Here is a 27,255-nt window from a genome sequence, read left to right on the forward strand (position 1 = left end):
TATCCAATCCATTTGTGTGAGCGTCATTCTTTAGCCCCTCTCAGGGCAATGGAGCATCTGTCCTGTCCTAGACTAGGACAGATTTCCATGCCCCAGCAGCAATGCAGCTAACTGCCAAAGGCACAGCCTAAAACTGCCACAGCAGCCCTCACCTTGGTGAAGTTCCAGCGCTGGATGAAGTGTCGGGCGACATCGCGCGCCGCTCTGCCGTGCACCACGGAGGAGATGTCGTGCCAGGGCATCCTTGGCATGGTGTATCTGTCAATGAAATCTATGGGACAGGAAAGCATGTTCAGATCTCCTCAGGCAGAGGACACAAAATGCGGAGAGGGACAGCATCCCCCTCCTCAAACTGAAGTCACATCATGGCAGATGAATTTAGGTTTCAACTGCCCACAGTCCGAGTCACAGGATCACAGGATGTTAGGGTTGGAAAGGACCTCTGGAGACCATCGAGTCCAACCCCCCTGCCAGAGCAGGACCAGCATCTGAAGGGGGCCTACAAGAATGCTGGGGAGGGACTCCTTAGGGTGTCAGGTAATGATAGAACCAGGGGGAATGGAAAAAATCTAGAAATGGGTAGATCCAACTTAGATGTTAAGAAGAAGTTCTTCCCCATGAGGGTGGTGAGGCACTGGAACAGGTTGCCCAGGGAGGTGGTGGAAGCCTCATCCCTGGAGGATTTTAAGGCCAGTCTGGATGTAGCTCTGAGCAACCTGATGTAGTGTGAGGTGTCCCTGCCCACGGCAGGGGGGTTGGAACTAGATGATCCTTGAGGTCCCTTCCAACCCTAACAATTCTATGACCACAGAATCTAGTGCAGGTCATATTAAAATGAATGCAATATCACTATTATAATTAAAACACATCAGGCTCAGAACACTGCAAGCTCACTTTTGTCCTTTCAACTCATCATTTATGTGAAATCTGCACTGCCATGGTGTGGTGTTTACTCCAGACATCCTGGTTTTTCCTGTAGTGCTGTAGTCCATGGACTGTAAGAGCATAACTGGCCCTGGAACCTCTCAAAGGGAGTTTTGCTGTTTCTTCCTAGCAGCCAAACCAAAACAACCCCATTACCCCTGGCTCAGAAGCAGCAGTAATGTGCTTTGAGACTGAATAGCTGTGGAAGTGGGCTTGGGACAATGTCATGGCTTCCAGGGCATGAAAGCACTTACCAGCAAAAGGTTTGTCAAGCTGAACCCAGTCTTTGAAGACAAAGTTGCAATAGTCTTTGCCATGCCAGAACCTGGTTTCCCCATACAGCTCACCAACGCCTGTCTTCAAGCTGCGGATGGATCCTTTATCTGTCACAGGCAAACAAGGCAACAAAAAACACAGCCCAAAGTCACAGGGGCCCATCACACACCACTGGTCAGAGACTCACCACCACAGGAAAGCTCTGCTGGGACTTGCCCATCCTGGTTGGTTGAAGTTGGTTTCATAGAACGGTTTGAGTTGGAAGGGCCCTTAAAGATGATCCAGTTCCAGCCCCCCTGCCATGGGCAGAGACACCTTCCACCAGGCCATTCTACCTGGCCCAGGTTTTCTTCCTATTGCTTTCACAGAATGCATACTAATATTTTTTCATTCCCTATTTTAATATTTTTTTTTAAATGAACTCAGAGTGCTCTGGGAACAAAAAGCAGATGCTGAATTCACCCTACATCAAACTAAACCAAAACACTCATAAAAACAACCCCAACACCCCAAGAGCATTTGTCTTTCCAAAGTCCTATGACATCTAAGTGTTACCATGTGGCAGTCCACTCCCCCGTGCAGCTGAGCACAGTGGATGTCTGCACAGGAAATCACATTTAAAGGGTGCACACTAATGGATGTACAGCAACATTGCCTTCATAAATTTTGCAACACCAATGAGCTAATTCCAAGCTCTCCACCAGGGGATTTATTATTTTGCCTCTACAGCAGGGTGTATCTCCTCTAACAAAAGCCACTCTTTATTTAGGTACAATGAGATAATAGAAAAGCTCAAGCTCCCTCATTAAGGGTTGTTGAGGGTTTCCTTTGTTTGATGTTGCTTTTTTCCCCCCCAAATAATAATCATGTCAGGGCACCTTTGGAGGCAATTTTACATCTTGACCAAATAGATTCCCAGTTCCAAGCAGATGGTGATTTAAAATGACTAAAATACTGTGGACAGGGATATTCCCTCCTAACAGGATCCCCCTCTAGAGCACACATTTTTGAGTGCAAGGTGAAGTCTCTTCCCTCTCTCCTAAGGAAACCAGAAGTGTTTGCCTGGACCACAGACATTTAATTTGCATTAAGTCCTGACCCTGACAGCAGCCTTCATCTGCTGTACCAAGTACCAGTGCAATAATAACACAGTAACATTCCAACAGCAGAAGCCTTCTCCTAGCCCAACCACATCACCAACCCTTCTCCTAGCCCAACCACATCACCAGGTAACATGCACAAAAAGACCTCTTCCAGCAGTCAACAAAACACACATTGACAGCAGTGCAACAAGTTCACAGGAAGCAAGAGCTGCCAGCCTGCTATAACCCTGCTGAGCTGAGCCAAGCCATGCTAAGAACACCATGCAGCAGACATGCACCACAGCTGCCTTGGGAAGCTTGAGTTCCTAGTGAGAGTCCAGGTGGAGCTGGGGAATCATCAACTCAGCATGATTGAATGGGAATGGGTGGGCCATGATCTCCAGCCAAAAGATGTGTCACACACTGAACTTCAATGACTGCACACCAACTCATGGATGATCATGAGGTGAGTACAGGGGATCACAGGATGTCAGGGGTTAGAAGGGACCCAAAGAGATCAAGTCCATCCCCCCTGCCAGAGCAGGACCATACAATCTAGCTCAGGTCACAGAGGAATGCATCTACATGGGCCTTGAAAGTCTCCACAGAAGGAGACTCCACCTCTCTGGGGAGCTTGTTCCAGTGCTTTGTGAGCTTTACAGTAAAGAGATTGAGGTGGAACCTCCTGTGCTGCGGATTACATCCATTGCTCCTTGTCCTATCACGGTGTGTCCATGAAACAAATGCATCTCTTCCTCGTCACCCTCCACTGCTTTGTAAACAGCATTTTATAGCTGGCAATTAATGCCCTAGAGGAAGGTGCTGAATAACTGCTCCTCACTCAGTATCAGAACCCAAGGACACTTTGCTGAGCTACCATACTTAAAAGAGTCCCTTTCAACATCAATCCAGGTTTAAGCTCAGTGCTCATCACCACCCAGCTCCTTTCAGCTGAGTATGCTTTCACTGACATTCATAAGGGGCAAGAGGGAGGGACCCCAAGTCTTAATCCAAACACATCAGCCACTATGCTGTTTCCTCTCTCTGCCTACATTTGTCTTTCTGCATCAAGTTTATTTTTAAGTACCCAGTGTAGATATTCCAGTACCTAATCCCTGTAGGAAGCCTTGACAGGAAGGGCACTGATGAAATAACTGAACAGCAGAACCGGAGATGTTTCCTCAACTGTTCCCTGCTGTTGTTTTTGCAACTATTTGTTGTTATTGGGGGTGGCTGTGATTTTTTTTTTTGAGTGTTGTTTTTTTCCCCATTTGGTTAGGTTTTTAATTATTTTGTTTATTTATGCTGCAGTTCTTGAAGCTTCTGGAAAAGGCTCTTCTGCCTGGGTGTCCTCAGAAGACAACTCAGGATGCTGGAAGAACAACGAGCAGCAAAGGCTGATTCTGGCACCCAACCTAGCTCTCATCATTGTTACTATGCAAAAACAAAGCTAAAGCCTGAAGGGATCAGCAGCTCTGCCTTCCTCCTCCACTTACCCTCCCGAGGCTCAGCGAGCCCCTGTTTGGATTCAGTGTGGTGATGGAACATTTTCAGATGGGGCTTTAAACTCTGGATTATATTCGGTTGACTTCTAGTGGGGTTACAGTAACCTGCAGAAAGTCAAGATGCTCTATTCATGCCAAAAAACACGCTTCCAGGTCTGCTACACTGGTGCCTGATCCTGTCTGGAGACACCTTGCATGACAGGAGCACAAGAGAGACACCCATTTGCTGAAACTACAAGTGATCAGCAGGCAAAGGATCAAATTCAAGACCTGATGGATTTTAAACCAAACAGATGTATTGATGCAGCAAAGCCATGGCTATGCCCAGAGCTGATTACAACCAAGGCAAAGACTCCAGTGAGGCTTCCTCCAGCCAGAGGCAGGTCTATGACCTCCAGAGACTGAAACACACCTAAGTCCCCATGGTGAACAATATACAGCTTCAGGAGGTGAGGACTTCAGGAAGGACTCCACGCTAGAACAAATCTCAAGCCCTTCATTGAAATTTTAGCTTTGAAGCTGTTTTTAACGTGGGGAATTAAAAGCTGCATTTGAATATTCATCTGTTGAAGAGTCTCTCCTCTCCAGTGAGTGGGAAAACTGGGAATATTTCCATTGAAGTGAACCAATTTAAACCAAGGTAACACAAGCCTGTGAGAGGGAATTCTCATATCCAGAAACTCTTTCTGTTTGGTATAATAACTACAAGTTGAAAAGAAAAAAAGATTCAATTCTCCCTTGCAGGAACACAGTTTTCCTCACCAATACAAGCATCAGGTAGCCCACACACCACATCCCATCATCTGATGGCTCATGACAATTGCTGCTTAACTACATGCAAATCCACTTAAAGCTTCCTGTGTACGTTCTGCCAATTTACATATTGACTGCAGAGTTTATTATTCTGGTAGTTGAGAAATACATCAACTTTTCCTTCCTTACAAGGAACACATTACCCTAGAAATCATGTGAATCTGCACACCCACCCACCCACCTCCAGACACACTTCATGCGTGTGGTGTAGCTGAAAAAACGTTACTTACTTGAGTCACTGTCTATGCTGCTGACGCTGTCAGCGTGGTGCATGCCATGCCTATGGAGATGCTTGTAAATACTGAACCTTGAAAACTTTTTGGGTTTTCCTACTCCTTTCATTTTGGAGCTGTCTGGGGCATCATCAGCATTTCTTGGGAGCAAGTGGCTTTCTGGGGACGGGGTTGGTGGCTGCAGTAGGACACGTTCAGACGATTCTGCTGCTGACTTAAAAGACAAAGGATGCTGCTGGAGGTGATGTACAAAGAGGTTTCCCTTTAATGACAGATTATCATGCATATCAGTGCTCAGAACCAGCCAGGAGCCATACTTTGCTCCATGGTAAAGACATTTCAGTGGCAACTAGGAATGGTTTTGAGGGAGAGAGTCTGTACTGAAGAAGTACTCAGAAAAAAAACCCCACATTAATACTAACAATGCAGCCTTCAGACCCATGAATTTACTCTGGGTTATCCCTCCCCTTGAAACTTCCCTAAATTCAGACCTCTCTAGATTGTTCAGATATCTCTGGATGCATACAGATCCAGGTTGGCAGAAAGCTCAGCCAGCAGAGCTTGAACTGAGGGCTCAAGCATCCAGAACTTCAGAGCACTACAAATTCTTGCTGAGCACATCTAACTTCAGTTTTATTAAAAATGGAGCCTCCAAATCGTGGCTGCTGGAGAAACCCAGCTCTCTATCTCTATATCTTAGTTTAGTGAGGGCTGGTCATGACCTAGCCCTAAAGTGTCATTTGATGCTTAGATATTTCTTCCTTCCCATCACCATTCTTCCTAAACCCAGCCCTGTGCTTAGAACTTGCCACAGCTTGTTCAAGCCCAGCACAGATGTGAGACACAGAGGTTGGGATGTGGTCACCAGCTGGAGCAAGCTCACTTACTGCCAGGTTGGCTGTGGACACTGACTTCACTGCTGTCATCCGCTTCACACTGCCCACGTCAGTCAGGCGGTGCTCATCGTCATCCCACCGGCCGTATGCCAAGTCAATGCCACCCACAAAGGCCACAGACTGGTCAATGATGACGAGCTTCTCGTGGTGGGCCCAGAGGTACACAGAGGAGGATACATGGTCTGGGTGTCTCATCACCTGGTGGAGAAAACCAGCACTCAAGCTTAGCACCGCTGCCCAGTTTACATGTCTCCTGCTAGAGAGCTGCCCAGCCTCTTCTTGGCTGCTCAGGACGATGGGGAAACACTGGAGCTGCTAGAAGATGCCTGCACACAGACACTTGTAATTACTGAAGCTACAGGATTCCTCCTGAGCTGGGCTCAGCCCTACAGGCAGGCAGGTGCTTCCCCATGAATACAGAATTAACCAGGTTGGAAAAGACCTCAGAGATCATCCAGTCCAACCCAACACCATCTAATCAACTAAACCATGGCACCAAGGGCCTCATCCAGGCTCTTTTTAAACACCTCCAGGGATGGTGACTCTACCACCTCCCTGGGCAGCACATTCCAATGGCAAATCTCTCTTTCTGTGAAGAACTTCTTCCTAACGTCCAGCCTAAACCTCCTCTGGCACAGCTTAAGACTGTGTCCTCTTGTTCTGTGGTGCTGGTTGCCTGTGACAAGAGACAAGCCCCCACTTGGCTACAACCTCCCTTCAGGTAGCTGTAGACAGCAATAAGGTCTCCCCTGAGCCTCCTCTTCTCCAGGCTAAGCAACCCCAGCTCCCTCAGCCTCTCCTCACAGGGCTGTGCTCCAAACCCCTCCCCAGCTTTGTTGCCCTTCTCTGGACACCTTCCAGCAACTCGAAGTCTTTCTTAACCATGATGCAGGTATTCCCAAACAGCAACAGTTACTGATGTTGGGATAGGTCACACTTGCAACAACAGCCTTTGTAAGAGGACCACAGTCAAAGCAACTGTGCCAACAAATACATTGATGCTTTCAAGAAGAGCTACAATAGCTGAGCTTTCAAACAGAGCCAGCTTGGAAAGAAAACAACATATTGGTGGTCTGACTCACTTCTTCAGTTGTTGCTGCTACAGAAGTGAAACGAGGAATTTTTCTCCCCATTTAAAACCAGCAAGTAGTTTGACGTTTGTTTATGAGATTCTTTCTGACATGTGTTTATGGCAAAGTCATTTCAATATCTAAGCACACAGTACACAGTTCTATTTTTTTTTCAGTTTCAGAGGAAAGTCAGTCAGCTTCCTGGGGAAAAAGTGACAGTTTCACCTGGCTGCTCCCAAACCTGTTACAGGGCCAGCATGTATCTGGGGCTCTGAGCAATCTGGTCTCCTTTGGGATTCACAGATTGCACAGGGTCAGAAGGGACACTCAAAGGTCATCTTTTCCACCCCCCCCTGCAGTGAGCAGGGACATCTCCAACTGGATCAGGCTACCCAGGGCCACATCAAGTCTGATCTTGAATGTTTCTGGGCAGGGCCTGAACCACATTCTGGGCAACCTGTTCCAGTATTTCACCACTCTCATTGTAAAGAACTTCCTCCTTTTGTCTAACCTAAATCTCCCTTGCTGCAGTTTCAAACCATTGCCCCTCATCCTATCACAACAAGCCCTACTAGGCATTCCTTCCCCAGCCTTCTTGTAGGTCCCCTTCAGATATTGAAAACCTGGAGCCTGCTTACTGCAAGGAAATTGGACTAGATGACCATTAAAGGTCCCCTCCAACTCAGTGCGTTCTACAATTTTTATCTTCTCCAGTTACACTTCCCAGTCTTGCTGGGAAAGATGATGGTGAGTGAATGCTTCCCTTCACCACCACAATTGCCTGAGTGACAATGAATCTATTATTCTAACAGTCTGTCAGTAATCCCCCTACATAACATACATCTTACTCCTTGTTAAAATATATATGCCTGCAATTTCAGAAGCCTGACTGAGCTTTATATATTGGTTCCTGTGCCACAACCCATGTTCTGCTCAGTGGAAGAGCAGTGGCATATTAGCACAGGACAGCAGCATGCTGTTAATTTATGATGGGAACATAATACCTACCCTCTCCCCCTCCCTCCCCCCCCCCCCCCCCCCCCATGTTGACTCCTGTCCTCTGCATACCAACAGAAATGCTGCAAGGAGACAATGTTCTCAAATTGTAATCTTCCACTTGTCATAGGAAACATGTTTCTTGTGAATTAGATGAACAGTTGCTTTGGCAAGGCTAAACCAGGCATCTTTGTGTTCAGTTACAACCTAAAGTAATGATGTTGCCAGATGTGGCAACCACTGTATGAGTGATTCGCACATTCTCAGACTATTCCTGCTGCAGTGGCTGGAAATTGCTGCTCTTGCAGTTCACGCCTAAATACACTGAGGGTCAGCACAAGCTATGAAGAACAAAAATGTTCCATGTCCTTCATCCTTTCCTGTCCTATCTAGCTGCCTGATGCACACTCACCTTGATGTTTGGATGGAGACGCATGAGTGTCCTCTTGCTATATTCACTGTTGATCCCCAGGGCAAGCTCCACCTCTTTGTACAGCATAACAAAAATTCTCACTCCTTGTTGCTGTCAGGAACAAAATGAAACACGTGGGATTCAGGTGTGCCAGTGGGTGGTGGCCATTTCCAAAGCAAGGAGAAGCTAAGAGGCAGTAAGCATGTTGTGCTTGCAGACAAATGCAGGCTGAGGTTACTACTTCTTGATTGCGCTCTTCCAGATCCACAATGGTGACCCCACAGCATGGAAAGACCTGCACTACTCAGGAAAGCTCTTCAGCTTCCAGAGAAGGGCTCAGTGTGTAGATTTGCATATGAAGAGCTGAGCAAGCCAAAGACCATCACCAGATCATTCTTAGCCTCTTTTAAGCAGCCTTTGAGGTAAGACTGCTTTACAAACATAATTCAGTCCACACGTAATTGTGTGGAATCCACTGAAGTTCTCCTGCTTCATGTTGTCCTGAGGTTTGCCTAGAATTAAAAGCCTCTTCAGGACAATGATACCAGTGTGGTGATATGGATGTCCCTCTCCTAAAGGGGATGCAACCAACTCCACACCAGCAAGTAAGTTTTTTTTTTTCTCATGGTAAAACTAAACAAGCTCCTGGAATACAAGCCACAGTGCTCAAAGCACGGGGCTTTCTGTGACTAGAATGGTACCCACAGGAGTTTCCAAGAACACTTGCAGAAAGCATTTTCAAAACTGCCAAATAATTCCAAAACCTTGGCAGATGCTAGTCACACACTGGGACACCTTCAGTTGCCACAAATCAGAATGCTTTAAAATTTTGCAGTGGAGTTTGGCAGCTTAAACTTGAGACCCAAACTTTCCACAACCTTTTAAGTTCCTATTCCCACAAAGCTGCTACTGAGAGCTCAGGCATTCTCCAAACTGTACATGATCTTGTGCTCCCCACTGTACCCAGAGAAGTCCAAGGCAGCACTGTCACACAAAGGACAGCCTTACCCCTGTATCTAGACACCAGCTTGCTCACTGTCCTGTGGAGTCAAAGGAATGCTGCAAATGAAAGAGCAGGCAAATATTTCCAGGAACTAACCTTAACACACTCCTCACTCTTACAAGGTATTTATAGCCTTAGGAAAATCCATGTGAACATGACAAAGCCTAATTCCTCCATCCACTGAGCACACCCATTGGCCAGGTTTTACTTGCCAGAAAGTAAGGCTACTTCCAAATCAACGACAGCCAGACACAAATCCACCTCTTTTGTCCTGGGCATATACTGGGCTGAGGACTGAGACAACAACTGGTTTGGAAGGAGAGGGAGTCATAGACTGTTTCAGCATGTTCACCTGGACTCCTGCCCTTCTACCACACCAAGAGCTCAAAAGACTTCCCCAGCTGTGCTTCCCTTCCTGACTCATCACTTACATGGGGCAAACTTAGCATTTCTAGCAGAGTTATCACAGGTTGCATGAACAACTGAAGCACAACCCACACGCAGAAACACCTCACACCCAGCTTCTTGGTCTGCCTCACGTGGCTCCACAGAACACGTTCTCTATTATCTGGATCTAAATGTGTTATTGCAAAGCAAAGTACATCCAGCAGCAAAATAATCTGTTTTCTGAGATGCAAATGCTTAAAGAAAAGTCAAACAGAGATGGCAGCTGCAGTTGATTGCTCATCTCAAAACGCTGCAGGAGAAAGGAGAGCACAGAGCTCTGCATGGCAGTGGTGGCCAGGTGAGTGCCAGGAAAGGCACCAGGTCAACATCAGCTCTGAGCTTTTCTGTTCAGAGGAAACTGCAGAAGGAGATACTGAAACAGAAGGAAAAAAAAAGCCTTATCAAGTTTATACACACAGTTGCTTGCTGAACATGGGCATTCATTAACTCAGATAACAAGGCAATGCAAACAGGAGGCCAAGTGTCCGAGCCATGTTATCACCTCCTTGTAAACAAGTTGAACACCACAGACCAGCTAAGGGGAATGTGATGCTGCATGTATCCCTGGGTTTTTTTTTTCCCACTCTTTGCTGAAGCCCTTTCCTCACATCCCTCCTCCACAGCAATGACCATCATGATCAGAAACTCCACTGAGAAATGACAGGCAGGGAAGCCCCAGCTACTATGCCTTATTTTAGTGGCCACAAAAGCCATGAGAATACAAAGAGGCAAACAGGTAATAAAAGCCAACTACCCAAACAAAAATAAAGCCTTTTCTGATCATGTAAGTTGTCCTTGGAAAGAAAAATAATAATAAAAGGAACACAAGCATCTTTCTTTGATGTTCCACTAGGAACACGAGCAGGGACACCTCACACTACATCACGTTGCTCAGAGCCACATCCAACCTGGCTTTAAAAACCCCCAGGGATGAGGCTTCTACCACCTCCTCGGGCAACTTGTTCCAGTGTTTCATCACCCTCATGGGGAAGAACTTCTTCCTAACATGATGTTCAATGTCAACAGGCACTCCTTTTCCACAGCAGGGAATGATGGGTGAACAGCAAGAACAGCTCTTTGATGTTCAGTTGTAGCAAGGAGCTTTGCAAGATCTCAAGTCTGGAAAGCCCCATGAGTGAGCAATGGTGGGAGAGCATGAACCTCTCTCTGGATGACACCAAGTGGCTTTTTGCTCATGACATCCTGATTTTCCTGGCAGACTGATGGTACCTTTCATAGCTTCAGCTCAGCTGCAGTACAGAGACACAACACATGGTAATTACAGACAGGACCTGCAGAGCACAGTAACATACAAACCATCTACCAAGAGCTACTACCAAGTGCTTGATCGTTCCTGTACCTCCGAATTACACATGCCAATTACAGAAGGAAAGCACCAGACAGCAGCAATTCTTTGACCCCACCAGGAGATGCAGTACTCACAATGCAAAGCTGAAGTGACCCAAATCTGAGGACTGGATAGGGCAATCAGAGGATCATAGAATGGTCCAGGCTGGAAGGGACCTCCAGACGTCATCCAGTCTGACTTTCCCACAGTCAGCAGAGACACCCCCAACTAGACCAGGCTGCCTAAGGCCTCATTGAGCCTCACCTTGAGCCTCATCTCCAGGGAAGGGGTTTCAACCACCTCCCTGGGCAACCTGTTCCAGTGTTCCACCCACCCCATAGTACAGAACTTGTTCCCAAGCGATCTACCTTTCTGCCTTCGATCTGTTCCAAACCAAACAGTGGGGGAATAAATCAAGAGACAGTTTTCCAAGGCCATCTGAAATGAGGCTTGGCCAGCTTTGCTTCTCATCCCTACTAAAATAAATGGTGCAAACACTCCAGTCCCAGTCTGACCCTGTACTAGGGTGTGTGGCAGAGGGTTTTCTGCAGGGTGAAGGTTGCAGCTGGAGCTCACTTACTGCTTTCCGCTTGAGGATGCAGTCCAGCCGCCAGCGATTGCCTTCCACAACAGGTCGTTTCATGAAGATTTCTGGGCTCAGCCTAAGAAAACAAAAGGGTGGAAAAAACACAGCATTTGTAGTCTGCAAACAAAGCACTGGCCTCCATAATCATCTTGGGAAGGAAAAACATCAGAGTTTATAGAAATTGGAAGTGAAGGCTCATATCCTAGAACGATGCACTCTCCAGTGCAGCATGCTCTCCAAGAACCATGTCACGCTCTTTGTGTTTTTAATAACAGAGCATTACAGGGGGCAAGGGAGGTGTCCAGCACATCCATCTTAGAGTTCAGCAACCCATGAGACCAAGTTTAACAGTGATGTATGAACAGGGAAACTTGGACTCCATCTGTGGAAGAAAAGATACAACAACAGAAAACCCCAAGGCAGATTTGAAAGAAATATGTGGGTATGAAAAAAAACCAAACCACCAAATATCAGAGTGGGATTTCAGCTCTCCTGGGTCCTTAAGCTATCTGAGCAGCAGAGACTTGTGCTGAATTGTCCTTGCTGCCTAAAGACAAAACAATGTGATTTCTCCACAGGGCATTTTATTGATTCATAGCTTTAAGGATTAGAAGGAATAATTAACCACACTCATTAAACTCCTTTACTTGTACCAAGCATCAGAACTTGTGCTTGGATAAAGCACATTGCTACATCCCAAAAATCCTGCTTCTGATAACCTGTTTATCTGAATCTCCATGTTTGAGCCAAGTTGGAATGCTAAGATAGATCACCAGCTGTCTGAATAAACCATTAACAGATAACAGGTCTGAAATGTGATGGTTTTGCGTTGCTGCTTGGTGTTGCACGTGGGGACCCAGGAGCACTGGGTTTATCTGTGGTCATGTTAGGAATCAAGTTTATCCCAGCAAATACTAACATCATATTTAGTGTTCTCATAAGAGCTAATCCTCCCAGTTCCTAGAGGCAGGGGATCAGTAGTAAGAGGTTCATTTTACATATATGGAGAAAGAGGAGCAGAGAGACATTGCCCAAGGTTAAAGAGGATGTCTGAGCTGTGGCTTGGGAGCCTGCCCTACCATCCCAACCCTAAGGTCCAGCCTGGCTCAGCCAAATTAACTCCCACGAAGGCAAGACACAGCTGCAACTGGCACCCAGTCAAAACCCTCTGCCCTCAGCCTGAGAGAGCACTCTTGTGCCTCAAACAGAAACCAGAGCACTGCATAAATATACTGTTAAGAAGTTAAGAAGGTGGCAGAGACAGGTCCTCCAGCAGGTACACAGCTCAGAAGGGACAAGACTCCCTCTCCACCACCTGGCCCATTTAAGAGCAGAACAAAATTGCACTCATTCCAAGGTGCTCTCATCACTGGCATGAGACTTCCCAAGACAGTGAGGAGGATCTGAAAGGAGAATCTGAAGCAGGATCATGTGGGAAGAGCACCGCTGGAGGTGTTTGAGCATCCACGTTCCCTTATGCACTGAAAGGCATCCCTGCCCCTTGGGTTTGCAGCGAGTTACTCTCCTGATGAGCACCTCCAGCCATCACCTTTGCAAAGCAGGTGGTGCCCTCATGCAATTTCAGGCCTTTCCTTGGAAGGAGACAACCAAGCTGTTTATTTCAAGCAGGCACTTTTGCTGCCAACCCTCCTGAAAAGGCCTTTGAATGCGACACAAGGAGATGTTTGGGTGTGCTGCCAAACCATCTGGCTGCACGGCTAGCTGCCATACTGTAGGGCCTCTGAACAGTGCCACATTGTCAGGCACGTCCCAAGGGAGACAGTTGGTCAACATCCAAATATGTAAGTACAAACCACCAATCTGTGATGAAAATTTCTTCCTTAGCTGCTTCCATAGCATTCGCAACGTCTTCAAAGTACCACTTGGCGTTTACATACCTGTGAAAGCAAACAGAGCACAGGTTCAGCTTTCCATCCCCTCTGTTAAACAAAGTCCACAGCTGAAGCCTGATGGGGTCCAGTGTTAACAACATTTACATTCTCTTCTCAAAAGCAAACACAAACCTGACTTCAAGTAGTAAAACACCAGAGAGGGAGAGAGTTTAATGCTGCTAGTAGCTTAAAGAAGCAGCACAGTAAGAGATTATTAAGTTCTACTTGGTACTTCTGCCAACTACATACAACATTCTTGAGTTCTGCTTGACATGAGATCTAGGTTTGGCTCTCAGGAAAGTAACAGACTCACAGAATCAACCAGGTTGGAAGAGATCTCCAAGATCATCAAGTCCAACCAATCACCCAACCCCAACTAGACCATGGTACTAAGTGCCTCATCCAATCTTTCCTGAAACAGCTTCAGGGACATCAATCCCACCACCTCCCTGGGCAGCCCAATCCAATGGCCAATCACTCTTTCTGTGAAGAATTTCTTCCTGACATTCAGCCAATAGGGTCTCCCCTGAGCCTCCTCTTCTCCAAATAAGCAACAGGACAAGAAGAAATAGCCTCAAGTTGTGCCAGGGGAGGCTTAGATTAAGCATTAGGAAATTTTTCTTTACTGAAAAAGTGGTGAAGCATTGGACCAGGCTGTCCATGGAGATGGTGATGTCACCATCCCTAGAGGTGTTCAAGAGGTGTGTAAACATGGCACTTTGGGATATGGTTTAGTGGGCATGGTGGTGCAGGGTTGATGGTTGGACTCTATAACCTCAGAGGTCTTCTGCAACCTTAATGACTGACTGTAGAGAGGTGCTTTGCTTTGATTTCCAGGAACTGTTTGGCAGCAGGAGCTGCAGTGAAAGCACCACGAGGGCTTGCCTCCAGCTAAAACAATTTTTTTTTTTTGAGTGGTTCTGGGAATGGCTTAGTGCAGTCAGGTTACACTCTGGACAGAGGATTTCTCCTGGGACTGCTGTGTGCACAAAGCCCAGCCATACAAATGGGCATTTGCTGATTCTCTTTCACTGCAAAGCCTATCTCAGTCTGATGCTGCTCTTCCATTGTTATTAATAGAATAAAACACGTTGGAAGAGACCTTCAAGATCATCATGTCCAACCCAACAACCAATCCAACCTACCTAAACAACTAAACCATGGCACCAAGCACCCCCTCAAGTCTCCTCCTGAACACCTCCAGTGATGGTGACTCCACCACCTCCTTGGGCAGCACATTCCAAAGGACAATCACTCTCTCTGTATAAAACTTCTTCCTAACATCCAACCTAAACCTCCCCTGGTGCAGCTTGAGACTGTGTACTCTTGTACTGGTGCTAGCTGCCTGGGAGAAGAGACCAACCTCTGCCTGTCTACAACCCCCCTTCAGGTAGTTGCAGAGAGCAATAAGGTCACCCCTGAGTCTCCTCCTCTCCAGGCTAAGCAGCCCCAGCTCCCTCAGTCTCTCCTCATAGGGCTTGGGTTCCAAACCCCTCACCAACTTTGTTGCCCTTCTCTGGACTTGTTCCAGCAAGTCAACATCCTTCCTAAACTGAGGGGCCCAGAACTGGACACAGGACTCGAGATGCAGCCTAACCAGTGCAGTGTACAGGGGCAGAATGACCTCCCTGCTCCTGCTGGCCACACTGTTCTTGATGCAGGCCAGGATGCCATTGGCCCTCTTGGCTGCCTGGGCACACTGCTGGCTCATGTTCAGCCTACCATCCACCAGTACCCCCAGGTCCCTCTCTACCTTCAACCCAATGAGTGACATTTGCACCTGAACACATCCGTGGTGCCAGGAAGGGCAGTGCTGCCTGACAGACTGAGAACAGGCCTTGCAAATACAGCGAGAACACAGCTTGCATTTCAGAGCATGAATGATGTGACCAAACTATTAGTGGCAAAAAAAGCAAGACAAGACAGGCTGCAGCACAGCTGCTTTGGGAGGGAGCTATGGAGAAGGGAGTAGCCAAAGCAGCAGACAGTTTCAATACCATCTGTGTTACTGTGAGTTTATAACCCAGAGACCAAAGACCTAAACCCCTGGGAAACAGCTCTTCCAGAATCAGAAACTGGGATAAAATTGAAGCCAGGAACATCTTAATGAAAAAGCAGTTCTGATTTTAACTCATAATCATCCTGCCTATTATATGTGCATAGAACCATAGAGTCATTTCGGTTGGAAAAAGACCTTTAAGATCAAGTCCAACCATTACCCGACTCTACCAAGTCTGGCACTAAACCATGCCCCTCACCATCACACCTCTGCAGCTTTTAAATACATCTCCAAGGATGGGAATTTAACCACTGGCCTGGGGAGCCTGTTCCAGTGTTTGAGAATCTTTTCAATGAAGAAGTTTCTTATAACATCCAATCTAAATCTCCCCTGGTACAACTTGAGGTAATTTCCTCTTGTCCTATCACTTGTCACTAGGGAGAAGAGACTGACCCCCACCTCACTCCAACTACCTGAAAAGAGGTACTTGAGGTACTTCTGCTTTCTGGTAGCTGGAGAAAGTGAGGTGGCCTCCCCTCAGCCTCCTTCACTCTAAGCTAAACAACTCTATTTTAATCCTTATGATAATAAATACTCAGTGTGTTCATACTCAGACAAATCCATGTGTTTCCAACATTATTAGCTGCGTCACAAAATTGTAGCAGGACCACAGCAGTCCCATCACCAGCACTGCTGCTCTGCTCCTGGTGAAATAAGCCTCCTTTTTTCCCCCACAGAGAATCACAGAATATTAGGGGCTGGAAGGCACCTTGAGACATCATCCAGTGCAACCCCCTACCAGGGCAGGATCACCTATTCCAGACTACACAGGAACACATCCAGGTGGGTCTTGAATATCTCCAGAGAGGGAGACTCCACAACCCTCCTGGGCAGCCTGGTCCAGTGTTCTGTCACCCTCACAGTGAAATAATTCTTCCTCCTGTTCCCATGAAACTTCCTATGCCTCAACTTCCCCCATTGCCCCTTGTGCTGTCATTGGGCATCGCCGAGTAGAGTCTGGCTCCATCCTCTTGGCACTCACCCTTTACATCTTCATAAACATGAATGAGGTCACCCCTTAGTCTCCTCTTCTCCAAGCTAAAGAGCCCTCAGCTCCCTCAGGCTGTCCTCATAAGAAAAAAAAGATGTTCCACTCCCTTTATAATTTTCATGGCTCTGCACTGGACTCTTCCAAGCAGCTCCCTGAGGTCCTTCGTGAACTGAGGGACCCGGAACTGGACACAATACTCCAGATGTGGAAGAGCCTCAGCTCCCTCTAATTATCATCAGTCCCTACAGTTACCAAATACTGCCAGCTCTCTCAGTCAGGGCCACAGTAAAACAGGCAGGCGTGAGCTGAGGCTGCTGCAGGCACAGCACCCCAGGCAGCGCGGTCCTCACCACTTGGCCAGCGTGTTCTCCCGCACGGCAGCGTAGGAGCCGAAGCGGTGCTCGGTGAGGAAGTCCTTGCCGTGCTTCCGAATGAACTCGTCTATGCCCTGCCTCCACCACTGGGCATGTCTGTAGCTGTTACACTTCAAAATCAGCGACCTGCAAAACAGACCACACATGAGGCAGGATGCTGCAGCCATGGACATTCAAGTTGGGCTGCTCCGTTGGCAGCTGGGCCAATGATAAATGCACCTCTGTCACTCTTAGTGTCACAGAATTATCAGGGTTGGAAGGGACCTCAGGGATCATCCAATTCCAACCCCCCTGCCATGGGCAGGGACACCTCACACTAGATCAGGTTGCTCAGGGCCACATCCAGCCTGGTCTTAAAAACCTCCAGGGATGAGGCTTCCACCACCTCCCTGGGCAACCTTGTCAGTGTCTTACCACCCTCATGGGGAAGAACTTCTTCCTCACATCCAATCTGAATCTACCCATTCCTTGTTTTGCTCCATTCTCCCTAGTCCCATCACTACCTGACACCCTAAAAAGTTCCTCCCCAGCTTTCTTGTAGGCCCCCTTAAGATACTGGAAGGCCACAACAAGGTCTCCTCAGAGCCTTCTCTTCTCTAGACTGAACAGCCCCAACTCTCTCACTCTGTCCTCACAGGAGAGGTGCTCCAGCCCTGTCACTCTTGTTTTATTTAAGTGAAAAGTAAGGGAGTTGCTTTGCTGGTTTGTGTGTCATATCAGCACAGAGCTGCTGGAGTGACTGCTACAGTGTTAAAACAAAACAACCCAGATTGAAATCAATGGTAGGAGCTAAACTTGGAGGAGAGTTGGACCTGGCTAAGGCTGTCTTTTTTAAAAGATTCATTTATACTGTATGCTACTGCAAAAATATTAAGTACTTCTTTATCCCAATCAGCATGTCTTTTGGGTAAAGTTCTGGTTGGGATGAAGAACACGTCCCTGCTTGCAGCATGGAGGAACAAAGTGCCTAGAAAATTACCGTAAGCAACTGCTGCAAGACCAGAGTCTGCAACTCAACGTGCTCCAACACCCCCAGGCCTGAGCAATAACCCACAGGGACTGCCAAACAGCAGCTGAGACTACAAAGGCCTAATTAAGACATCGGAAACAATCAGCATAATGGGCCAAATCCCCAGCAGGGACAAAGGCAGCAGCAGCTGAGCCCTGCGGGAAGCTGAGCTGCACCAGTTAGCCCAGCACACCTTGTTAACCCCTCCCAGAGAGCAGCACTGATTCTTCCTCCTGAACGAAGCTTGGGGTTCTTACCTACAGAGATTGTCGATCTGCAACCCGTATTTCGTTTCTGTTTCCTTCTGGCCTATCTTAATGTTGAATTCCTTATCCACCAGCAGGACAAAACTAATGGCCCCTGAGTCTGGCTTCATGTACAGCAGGAAAGAGTCCTTCACCACCAGCCACCTGTATGGGCACAAACAGATAACTTGCATCTCACGTCGCTCTATGAATAGAACAGAATAGAACAGGTTGGAAGAGACCTTCGAGACCATCGCATCCAACCTATCATCCAACACCATCTAATCAACTAAACCATGGCACCAAGCACTCCATCCAGTCTCTTCCTAAACACCTCCGGTGATGGTGACTCCACCACCTCCCTGGGCAGCACATTCCAATGGCCAGTAACTCTTTCTATGAAGAACTTCTTCCTAACATCCAGCCTAAACCTCCTCTGGCATAGCTTGAGACTGTGTCCTCTTGTTCTGGTACTGGTTGCCTGGGAGAAGAGACCAACCTCCACCTGGCTATAACCTCCCTTCAGGTAGTTGTAGAGAGCAATAAGGTCTCCCCTGAGCCTTCTTTTCTCCAGGATAAGCAACCTCAGCTCCCTCAGCCTCTCCTCACAGGGCTGTGCTCCAAACCCCTTCCCAGCTTTGTTGCCCTTCTCTGGATGCCTTCCAGCAAGTCAACATCTTTCCTAAACTGAGGGGCCCAGAACTGGACACAGGGCTCAAGGTGTGGCCTAAGCTGTGCTGAGTACAGAGGCAGAATCATGAGGTATGAAACAAAAAAAAAGGCAAGAAAATAGAAAAGTGTTTCCTTCCAAACAAGTGCAAATCATTCATCAGGGACAGGAAAGCTTTTAACTACATGGCAAGATGTTTTTTTTCAGGGGCTAGTCCAGGCTATGGTTTTCTTGGGCAGAAAAGTGCTTGTTTTATGAACTCGGGCAATGAGTTGGAATTCAATACAAGACTTTCAGAGCTATTTGTGTGAGTCCTTTTTACACAAGTCTTTGAAAGCATAGATTTCCTTCTCTAACAAAATCTGCGAGAGGCTCTCTGCCCATAAATCTCCCAGCCAGGTGTCCCAGCACTGGGCGAGATGCAACAGGGATTCCTCCGCCCCAGATTTTTATTCAGCTTGTATACTACATGGGAGTGACTTGACATTTCTAACATTAAATATGATGCTAGAATCACTTTCACTCCCATCAAAATAAAACATACAAGGCATTTTGGAAAGCTTTTATTGCCAAGCAACAGGGACCCTGTTAGGAACACGTGATGGGAGATGACCAGCAGGTTTTACAGAAATACTGTAGCCTGAAGGCAACTCAGGGAGAAAAAAAACCCACCACATTTTTTTTGCTGTGAATGGCATTTCTAATTTTTCCTCCTCCCCCTGCAGCGTATCTGGGGTAACCAGCCCCCTCTGTCCCACACAGGTCTCCACCACCAGACCTCTGCTTCATTCTTCTGCACACCCAGAAACACACAAAGCAACAGAAAGCATTGCAAAAATCTGTTCATTTTCCTATCTTTAGCAACAGCCTCTGCTTCTCACCTACTTCCAGATCCCATTCTTTTTTTCTTTTCTTTCAGAGCCCTGAAAGAGTTCTCACCATCACCTCTTATTTGGTGCCAAAATACCTACTGTCTCTAGCTGGCTCATCATTTACACTCCCAAGAATCCCACGGGATACCTTCCCAAGAGTTTGCCTTTCCAAGGCAAAACTGTTCCAAGGCAGTCATGCATGTCCATGGAGTCCTGCCCATTCCCATTCACACCATCATCCCCACTCTCCTCCTTCACATTCCGTTCCACAGCTCCTGTGGCCACAACACAACCAACCTGCTCTAAGAAGTACAATGAATTTGGGGTGCAGAAACCCCAACAACCTGCAGCAAAGCTGTTATGGGAAAATGCTGGCCACAAGTCTGCCCCACGCTGGAGGTGAGTTCTGCCCCTAGCTTGACCAGTCCTCAAACCCTTCACTGAAGTAACTCCCTCTGGGAAATACTCGTTAGTTGATTATTGATTGATACTGTCAGTCCCAGCGTGTTGTGATGGGCAACTGGTGCCCCTCTTGTGCTACTCTGCACACAATCCCACTCAAGCAATTCCCCCATCCTTCTTTAGGCTCTAAAGGAAAACAAAGACCCAGAGAGCTGAACATGCTGTTGTCCCTACCAAAGCTTGAGCTCTGAGGGTAGAGTTAACTGAGTGCTAACAAGAGGAAAAGGCTTTCCCCTCACCCCCACATAAGAGAGAAAAAGAACTGGAGACAATTTCATGATTCCATCTGAAGGAAGGTCACCCCTTCATCTCCTTGTGCACTCAGAGAGATCTTCTGTAAGATCATCTGAAGAAATGCTAAAAGGACTATAAAGGAATAGGGCCTTTTCTTCAGGAGAGTGTAGAAAGATTTTGTTGGAAACCACAATTTAAGATAAAATTAACAACAGCCCATTGGCAAAACTAAACCCCAAAGGTGGATAATGCCTGGGGAAGCTCTTACAGACCAAGAAACTGCTGCTCTAAGGCAGAGATGTGCTCTTTGGATTTCTCACAAGGAAATATTTGGCTGGAAAGAGGAAACTCCAGGAAATACCCCCTGCTCTTTTTTGTACACATATATCCCTCCACAGCACACACCTCCCTGTGCTGCAGCCCCAGGACACACTGAGATCTAACACACAAGGTAAAGGGATGAGGACAATGCATTACATCTGTCCACAGCACGTGGGGACAGGATGGCTTGTGAAAACTCCTCTGAGAACACTGGCATTTAAGCACCTGCAGTAATAAGGGAGAGGCAATATACTTAATCCCAAACTTTATTGCACCAAATACCTTGTTTAATCCAGCTCCAAAGCAGTCCAGATAGCATTTCAATTAATTTCTTTTCTTTATGTAAATTGAGGAAGGGAAGCTCAGAAAGCCAGGCTGAAATTTGGCCAGGAGAGCGTCACCAGCCGCATCCCCTCCTGATGGCACAGAGCCCCCACGCTGCTCCCACAGCAGGGAAAACTGGGCACAGACCAAGGGATTATTGCCCTTTCTGCCAGTTTAGGGCTGTAGGAAATCCCAGTTTTTCTCTGGAGCAATGTGTCCCTTCTATGAACTCCAAAGCACATCAGAGAATGAGTGGGAGAAATTAGCCTCTGGACCCTGTGACCTGACAAAACATGGCTTTTGGAAAAAACCAAGAACCTCCCTCAGACCTTTTGGGAGAAAAAGACAAAAGAGGATCTGTGTGTGTGCGTGCCTGAGGAGTACAGAGCCTTGCCACCTTCTCCTGTCCCAGCAGTACCTTTTGGACCATCTGTAGCACATCCTTCCTTGGCCGCAGCAGTTCAGGCCAGGTATGCGGTGGCCCCCAGAGCGCTTCATGATGAATCCTTCTCTGCAAGGATAGAAACATGGGCAGGATGGGTGTCATTGCTTGGCTGGAGGTACAGGGGGGTTTTGAGTAGAGGAGACTTGATGAATCTCCCAGCCCCTGTGCCTAGGGATGGCTCCTACCACTTCTAGCCATGCTCAAAAGCAGGGTCTGCACATCATGCTGTGCAAGCTGGAAGAAAGGTAAAACCACCTCCCCAGAGGGAAATCACAACAGAAATGCAGGGCCCTGCCCCATAGCACTAGGAGAAGAACAAGTGGGTCTATAGGTTGCTGGAAGGGAGGAGGAGAAAACCTGCAAGCCAGACCATGTCTCACAAAGCAACCCACTCCCAAAGCTATTTCCCAAAGCTGGGGCAACTCTTGCTGAACATGAGTATTTTTTTCATTCTGGATGGCAAAGTATTTCCCAGTCAGTTACTGGCAAGAAAGGAAAGCTATCAATTAGAACAGTATTTATTTATAAGGCCATGCTCTTGGGGAATTATAGAATGGCTTGGGTTGGAAGGGACTTTTAAAGATCACCTAGTCCAACACCCATGCAGTCAGGAGGGACACCTTTGACTAGATCAGGTTGCTCAGAGCCCCCCCCCAACCTGGCCTGTAAAGTTTTCAGGGATGGAATCATAGCTCAAAGACACAGCCCACAACTCACATGCCCTTTGGTCCCAGGTCGTGGATGAATGACAGCTGGTTTACCCCAATGAACTCCATCTGGAGAAAAAGAAAGAGATTCCCCCATCTTTCATACTCTGAAATCCACAAAACTTGCTTTATTGAAATGATTTGTCAGAGACAGAGCCTGCAGAAGCTCCTGAGCAGTCACCTACCACCACTTAAACATCTTCAAGAAGACCAAGAACAGTATTTCAGTTTGGGTTTTCATTTGATTATTTTAAATGTGCTTTGGAAAACACATTGCAGGCAACCAGGATAATCAAGATCCAATGTATCACAGGGCCAGCCCCACCTGTAACCTCCCCTCATGGATCACACCAGCTTCACACTGTTTGGGGGTCTGCGTGAACTTGTCTGCCTGCCTGAATCCTTTCCTCCTTCCACTGACTCGCACAGAAGGGCTGGAAAGGCTCTCAGGGCTGAGAGCGCCTTACTCTGAATCCCCCATCACATGGACACAAACCACTTCGGGGTTCAGCACCTCAGCCCAGGAGCATCCTCCAAGACTGTGGTAGCAGGCCATGCACACACCACTGATTTGTCTGTCCACAGGGGGCAAAAAAACCCACAGCAGGGAGTTCCAGCACAGTCTCCATGACTTCTGCTGGACTGCACACACCTCCACAGCAAGCACAGCCTGGAGAATCCATGTGCCACACTGTTGGGTTTGGCAGCAAGTCTCAAATTCAAGTGGTCTGTCACCTCACAGCTGCTCTGCTTCAGCAGAGGCTGCAGAGGAACACTAATGACAAACAAAGCCGGTGAGAAAGCACAACACAACTACATCCACCTCTAAAAATAGGACATCAGGCAATTTTGGCCAGCATTCTTTTCTTGGCACAGCAGGACATTCCTGACAGTCTGCTGCTTATTGGCTCTGTGAGCAGGGAGAACCACCTGCCCTGGGCATCCCAGGCAGGACAGGGCTCAGGCAGGAGCAGCCCTGTGAAGGAGCTGCCTTGCATAGCAGAGGTTTGCTGCAGCAAGGCATTTTTAATTTATTATCACACAGAATTGTCCCAGTGTGGAAAGGTGCTCAGGGCAGGGTGAAGGCAGGAGCTGCCCTCCCTTTTGGGCAGGCAGTAAGCTGGAAGGAACCCTCTGACCACATGTTTTGCCAACCAAGTCTGCTGGGACAGAAGCCCAGGACTCAACCCACACTCCCGACCACAGTCGAGACATGAGACAGCCTTAAGGCCAGCTTCAGGCCATGCCCATCCATACCCCACAGCAACCTAGGTGCCAGCACCCAAGGAAGTTGGCCATTGTCAGCTGCTCTTTGGAAAACCAACCTCATGGGCCTCATTAGCAGAACCCCATTTTGCACAGGAATTAGAAGGGTGAACCCATAAATCTCAGCGGTATTTCCAAACACCAAGTGTAACAAAGAGTATCAGTAAATTCGGGGCAAAAGTCTACCTTAAAGCTGAGTCTGCCTTATGGTGAGGCCAGCTCAGGCTCCCTTTCCAATATCACTTCTGCCCCCACTGCCAAGATGTAGCAGTATGACACAAGATATTGTCCTAATGCTCTGCTTTTCCTGGGACACTCCCAAACTTCTCATGTCAATAAGGCCATGAGGGAAAACAAAGGATCTCTTGTTCTCCTCTGAGTAGCTCAAGGACACAAAGTGACCTCTATCTAGTAAAGGGCAATATAATGCCCTTGGTTTGGGGTGGTTTCAGCTGTTTTCAGAAAGTGGCTAGAAGAAGCATACCATCATTTTGCTAACAGTCTTGCTATCTCTACTCTCATTAAGAAAGAGTAATTGGGCAGTGGAATGTGCTGCCCAGGGAGGTGGTGGAGTCCCCCATCCTTGGAGATGTTCAAGAAAGGATTGGATGTGGCACTTGAAGCCATGGTTTAGTTGTCAGGACATGTTAGGTATTAGATAAGTGGTTAGACTTGATCCCTGAGGTCTTTTCCAACCTGGTTGACTCTATGATTACACACTCTCAAAAACCACCAGGACTGACCTACCAACATCTGAGCTCTTTTATAGTGACACTCAAAAACTCAGCATATCCTACAGACTCTTATCAGAGGTCCCAGCTGAAGTCTTAGGTCAGTTTTTCACCCTGGATCTCCTTTTAATTTCTTCAGAAAATGCCTGGCACTCCCCATCAGACAAACCAGAAACTCCAGACACCTCTCTCACAGCAGGCACACAAAAAAGCCCAACCCCACACAAATGTCAGAAGCCTTTGAAAATGTTGGCTGCGTCCAGAGAGCTGGCAGCAATGTGAGGAGCACTGCATGCAGAGAAAGAATTGTCCTCAAAGAAACAAAAGGAAAAAACAAGGGGGGGGGGGGGGGGGGAATAGTAAAAAAAAAAATTAAAAAATCCTTTGCAGAAACAGAACTATTGCTCCATGGAAGTGAAAGAAAGGTTGTCTGGCAAGCACAGCAACCTGCTCTTCAGCCAAGAAGTCTTTGCAACGGCAACGACGGTGACAGAAGCCCATCCAACGTGTTGATCAAGCTGTGCCAATTAGAAGTCAGAGAATTACTTCAGCTGGAGACCTCCAAGATCGCCAAGTCCAACAGCTTACACGGCACTGCCAGGTCACCGCGGAAGCCACCTCCCTCGGCACCGCAGCTCTGAGCGCTGGTTTGCAAAAAGCCATCAATAAATTCCACCAGTCAGAAGGACAATTCCTCAGCATAGTGGAAAAGTATCTGAGGGCATGATTTATTATCATTATTGCTATTTTTACTGTTACAGTGCCTTCCTGCGTGTGGCAGTCACAGCAAAGCCGAGAGGGGAGGCAGAGCAGCCAGGCCCTTTCATCTCCTTCAGGTTGGGATTCCTGCCCTGCCCAGCTGCCTCCCTGGGGAGCCACCATCCCGCTCTGGTTTCAGAGCCTTCTGCAGCAGAATATTTTCAGGATGAGATCCAGGCCTAGGGAATGCAGTTTCAATGACATTGTGGTGGCAATAAAAAGAGAAAACCCACACCAGATGGGAGCAAGTAGTTGCAGAGAGACAGGCTACGAAAGGTGAAGAACCAGCTGCAAGGTGCACAAGCCACAGCTGGAGAAGCCAGCAGGGCCGAGCACGTGTGATTTATGGAAGCCCACATTTCACAGGGCATCTGCATTTCAGAGAGACTTCAGCAGTTCTACACTGTGTTTTCATTTTGAGTCTCATTTAATTTAGTTGGTTAAAAACCCCACAAAGGGTTGATGAGCAGCTGTGGCTAGCAGTAAAAAGAAATGGTATCACTCTGCAGAATAATAGTGTTCAGCAAAAGATGATTGCTGTACCTTACACACAAAAAAACCCCAACTGGCTTGGACCAACCCCAAATCTAAAAGAAATACTGAACAGGCTAAAGAACTAAAAATACCAAAGGGTTGGGTGGAGACCTTTGCCAGGGTCTGCAGATCCAAGTGCCATATCAGAGGCAGAACAGCAGCCACCCTCATGTGTCTGAGCCGTTCTTGTGCTGTGTTGTTTTCACTGCAGGTGAGGTTTTTCCACTCTAAAACTCACACAAAATGTTAAACACAGACACATTGGTTCAACCAAACCTTATTTTTTTGTTTTGCTTAGGCATCTTTCAATTATTGCAGCTCATACAACAACAACAGCAGCCCAATTAATAACATTCTTCTATGGAATACCATCAGGTCCATGGGGCTCCATTTCCTAACATTTTGGGACTATCTTCCTCCAATTTCCATTTCTCAGAACACAGCACAGACAATTAACACTTTGAGATTCCCACAACATTCATTTTAACAGTAATTGCCTTGAAACACTTCAGCCCAGATGTGCTATAAGAAGGTTTTGGGAAGGGCTAGAAAACGTGAGAATTAATCCTGAAGTCACACAGCCAAAAGGAAACTAAAACAACATAATGAAAGGCTGTGAAGCCAGGGGATCTGATCACAGAACACAATCATCTACCAACCTATTTGTGAACTCCATACAAAACACCCCATTGCAGTAAGTGCTGAGAAAAAGGGAGATGTGAGAAGGCTGTAAATGTTAGAGCTTCCCAGCCACAGCGAGGCACCCAGAGCAGATCTCTAAATGGTAATAGAATAGAATAAACCAGGTTGGAAGAGAGCTTCGAGATCACCGCGTTCAACCTATCATCCAATGCCACCTAATCAACTCAACCATGCAACTAAGCACCCTATCAAGTCTCCTCCTAAGCACCTCCAATAATGGTGACTCCACCACCTCCTTGGGCAGCCTATTCCAATGGGCAATCACTCTCTCTGTGTAGCACTTCTTCCTAGCCTCCAGCCTAAACCTCCCCTGGAGCAGCTTGAAACTGTGTCCTCTTGTTCTGGTGCTGGCCACCTGGGAGAAGAGACCAACCTCTGCCTGTCTACAACTTCCCTTCAGGTAGTTGTATCATAGTATCATAGTGTCAGTCAGGGTTGGAAGGGACCACCAGGATCATCTAGTTCCAGCCCCCCTGCCATGGGCAGGGACACCCCACACTGAAACTCCTCTTCTCCAGGCTAAGCAACCCCAGCTCCCTCAGTCTCTCCTCATAGGGCTTGTGTTCCAAACCCCTGATGCTTCAGGAGGTTTTATTTCCACAGCCTGCAGGAGCGTCACCTGGAAAGGCTAGAGGAAGTATTACCTCTATCATGTCATGTGGTCACTGTGAACCAGATTCTCAACCCACCAAGGAGTTCAGAACTGCAAAACTGCTGCAAGCTCAACTTGCAGGCTCAGCTCTCCCAGTGCACGGCATCTCCCCCAGGATAGCATGTCAAGTGATGAACTTCTCACTGACAAAGGAGGAAATAATCACAAACACAAAATAAAGGAAGTGGGGGGAAAAAAAGCAAATTAATTACATTGTTCAGGTCAGATGGGAAAACATCTGAGGAGATGTGATTGACCCAAGCAGGTTCTTCACAAGGACCAAGGGTCACAGCTCAGGCAGGTCACAGCTGGTCACTGTAACTCCATGTCTGACTTAAAAAGAATTTTGGATTTTAAAAATACACCTTGGTGCACAGAGGAACACACAGGAATCAAAATGTGCTCCACGATCACG

At 47.3% G+C, this 27,255-nt stretch overlaps 1 protein-coding gene across 6 annotated transcripts in view; it reads right to left on the reverse strand.

Annotated features, from left to right (window-relative positions):
* The window catches only part of PLD1 (phospholipase D1), a 106,204-nt gene that overhangs the window by 25,953 nt on the left and 52,996 nt on the right, over positions 1-27,255 (reverse strand). For 5 of the 6 annotated variants that reach the window (XM_068145006.1, XM_068145003.1, XM_068145004.1 and 2 more), the window contains 12 exons: positions 22,207-22,265; positions 21,463-21,555; positions 18,174-18,326; positions 16,884-17,033; positions 13,406-13,489; positions 11,586-11,667; positions 8,208-8,318; positions 5,721-5,927; positions 4,831-5,047; positions 3,779-3,892; positions 1,179-1,307; positions 153-271 (listed from right to left, as the gene is read on the reverse strand). In XM_068145006.1, coding sequence (XP_068001107.1) covers positions 153-271; positions 1,179-1,307; positions 3,779-3,892; positions 4,831-5,047; positions 5,721-5,927; positions 8,208-8,318; positions 11,586-11,667; positions 13,406-13,489; positions 16,884-17,033; positions 18,174-18,326; positions 21,463-21,555; positions 22,207-22,265 — 1,518 coding nt within the window. The remainder of the gene's footprint in view (positions 1-152; positions 272-1,178; positions 1,308-3,778; positions 3,893-4,830; positions 5,048-5,720; positions 5,928-8,207; positions 8,319-11,585; positions 11,668-13,405; positions 13,490-16,883; positions 17,034-18,173; positions 18,327-21,462; positions 21,556-22,206; positions 22,266-27,255) is intronic. The other variant, XM_068145007.1, reaches the window with a different exon arrangement.

Source organism: Melanerpes formicivorus, unplaced genomic scaffold (assembly GCF_026170545.1).
Source record: "Melanerpes formicivorus ecotype bairdi unplaced genomic scaffold, bMelFor1.0.p_v2 SCAF_12, whole genome shotgun sequence".
NCBI classification, from domain to species: domain Eukaryota; kingdom Metazoa; phylum Chordata; class Aves; order Piciformes; family Picidae; genus Melanerpes; species Melanerpes formicivorus.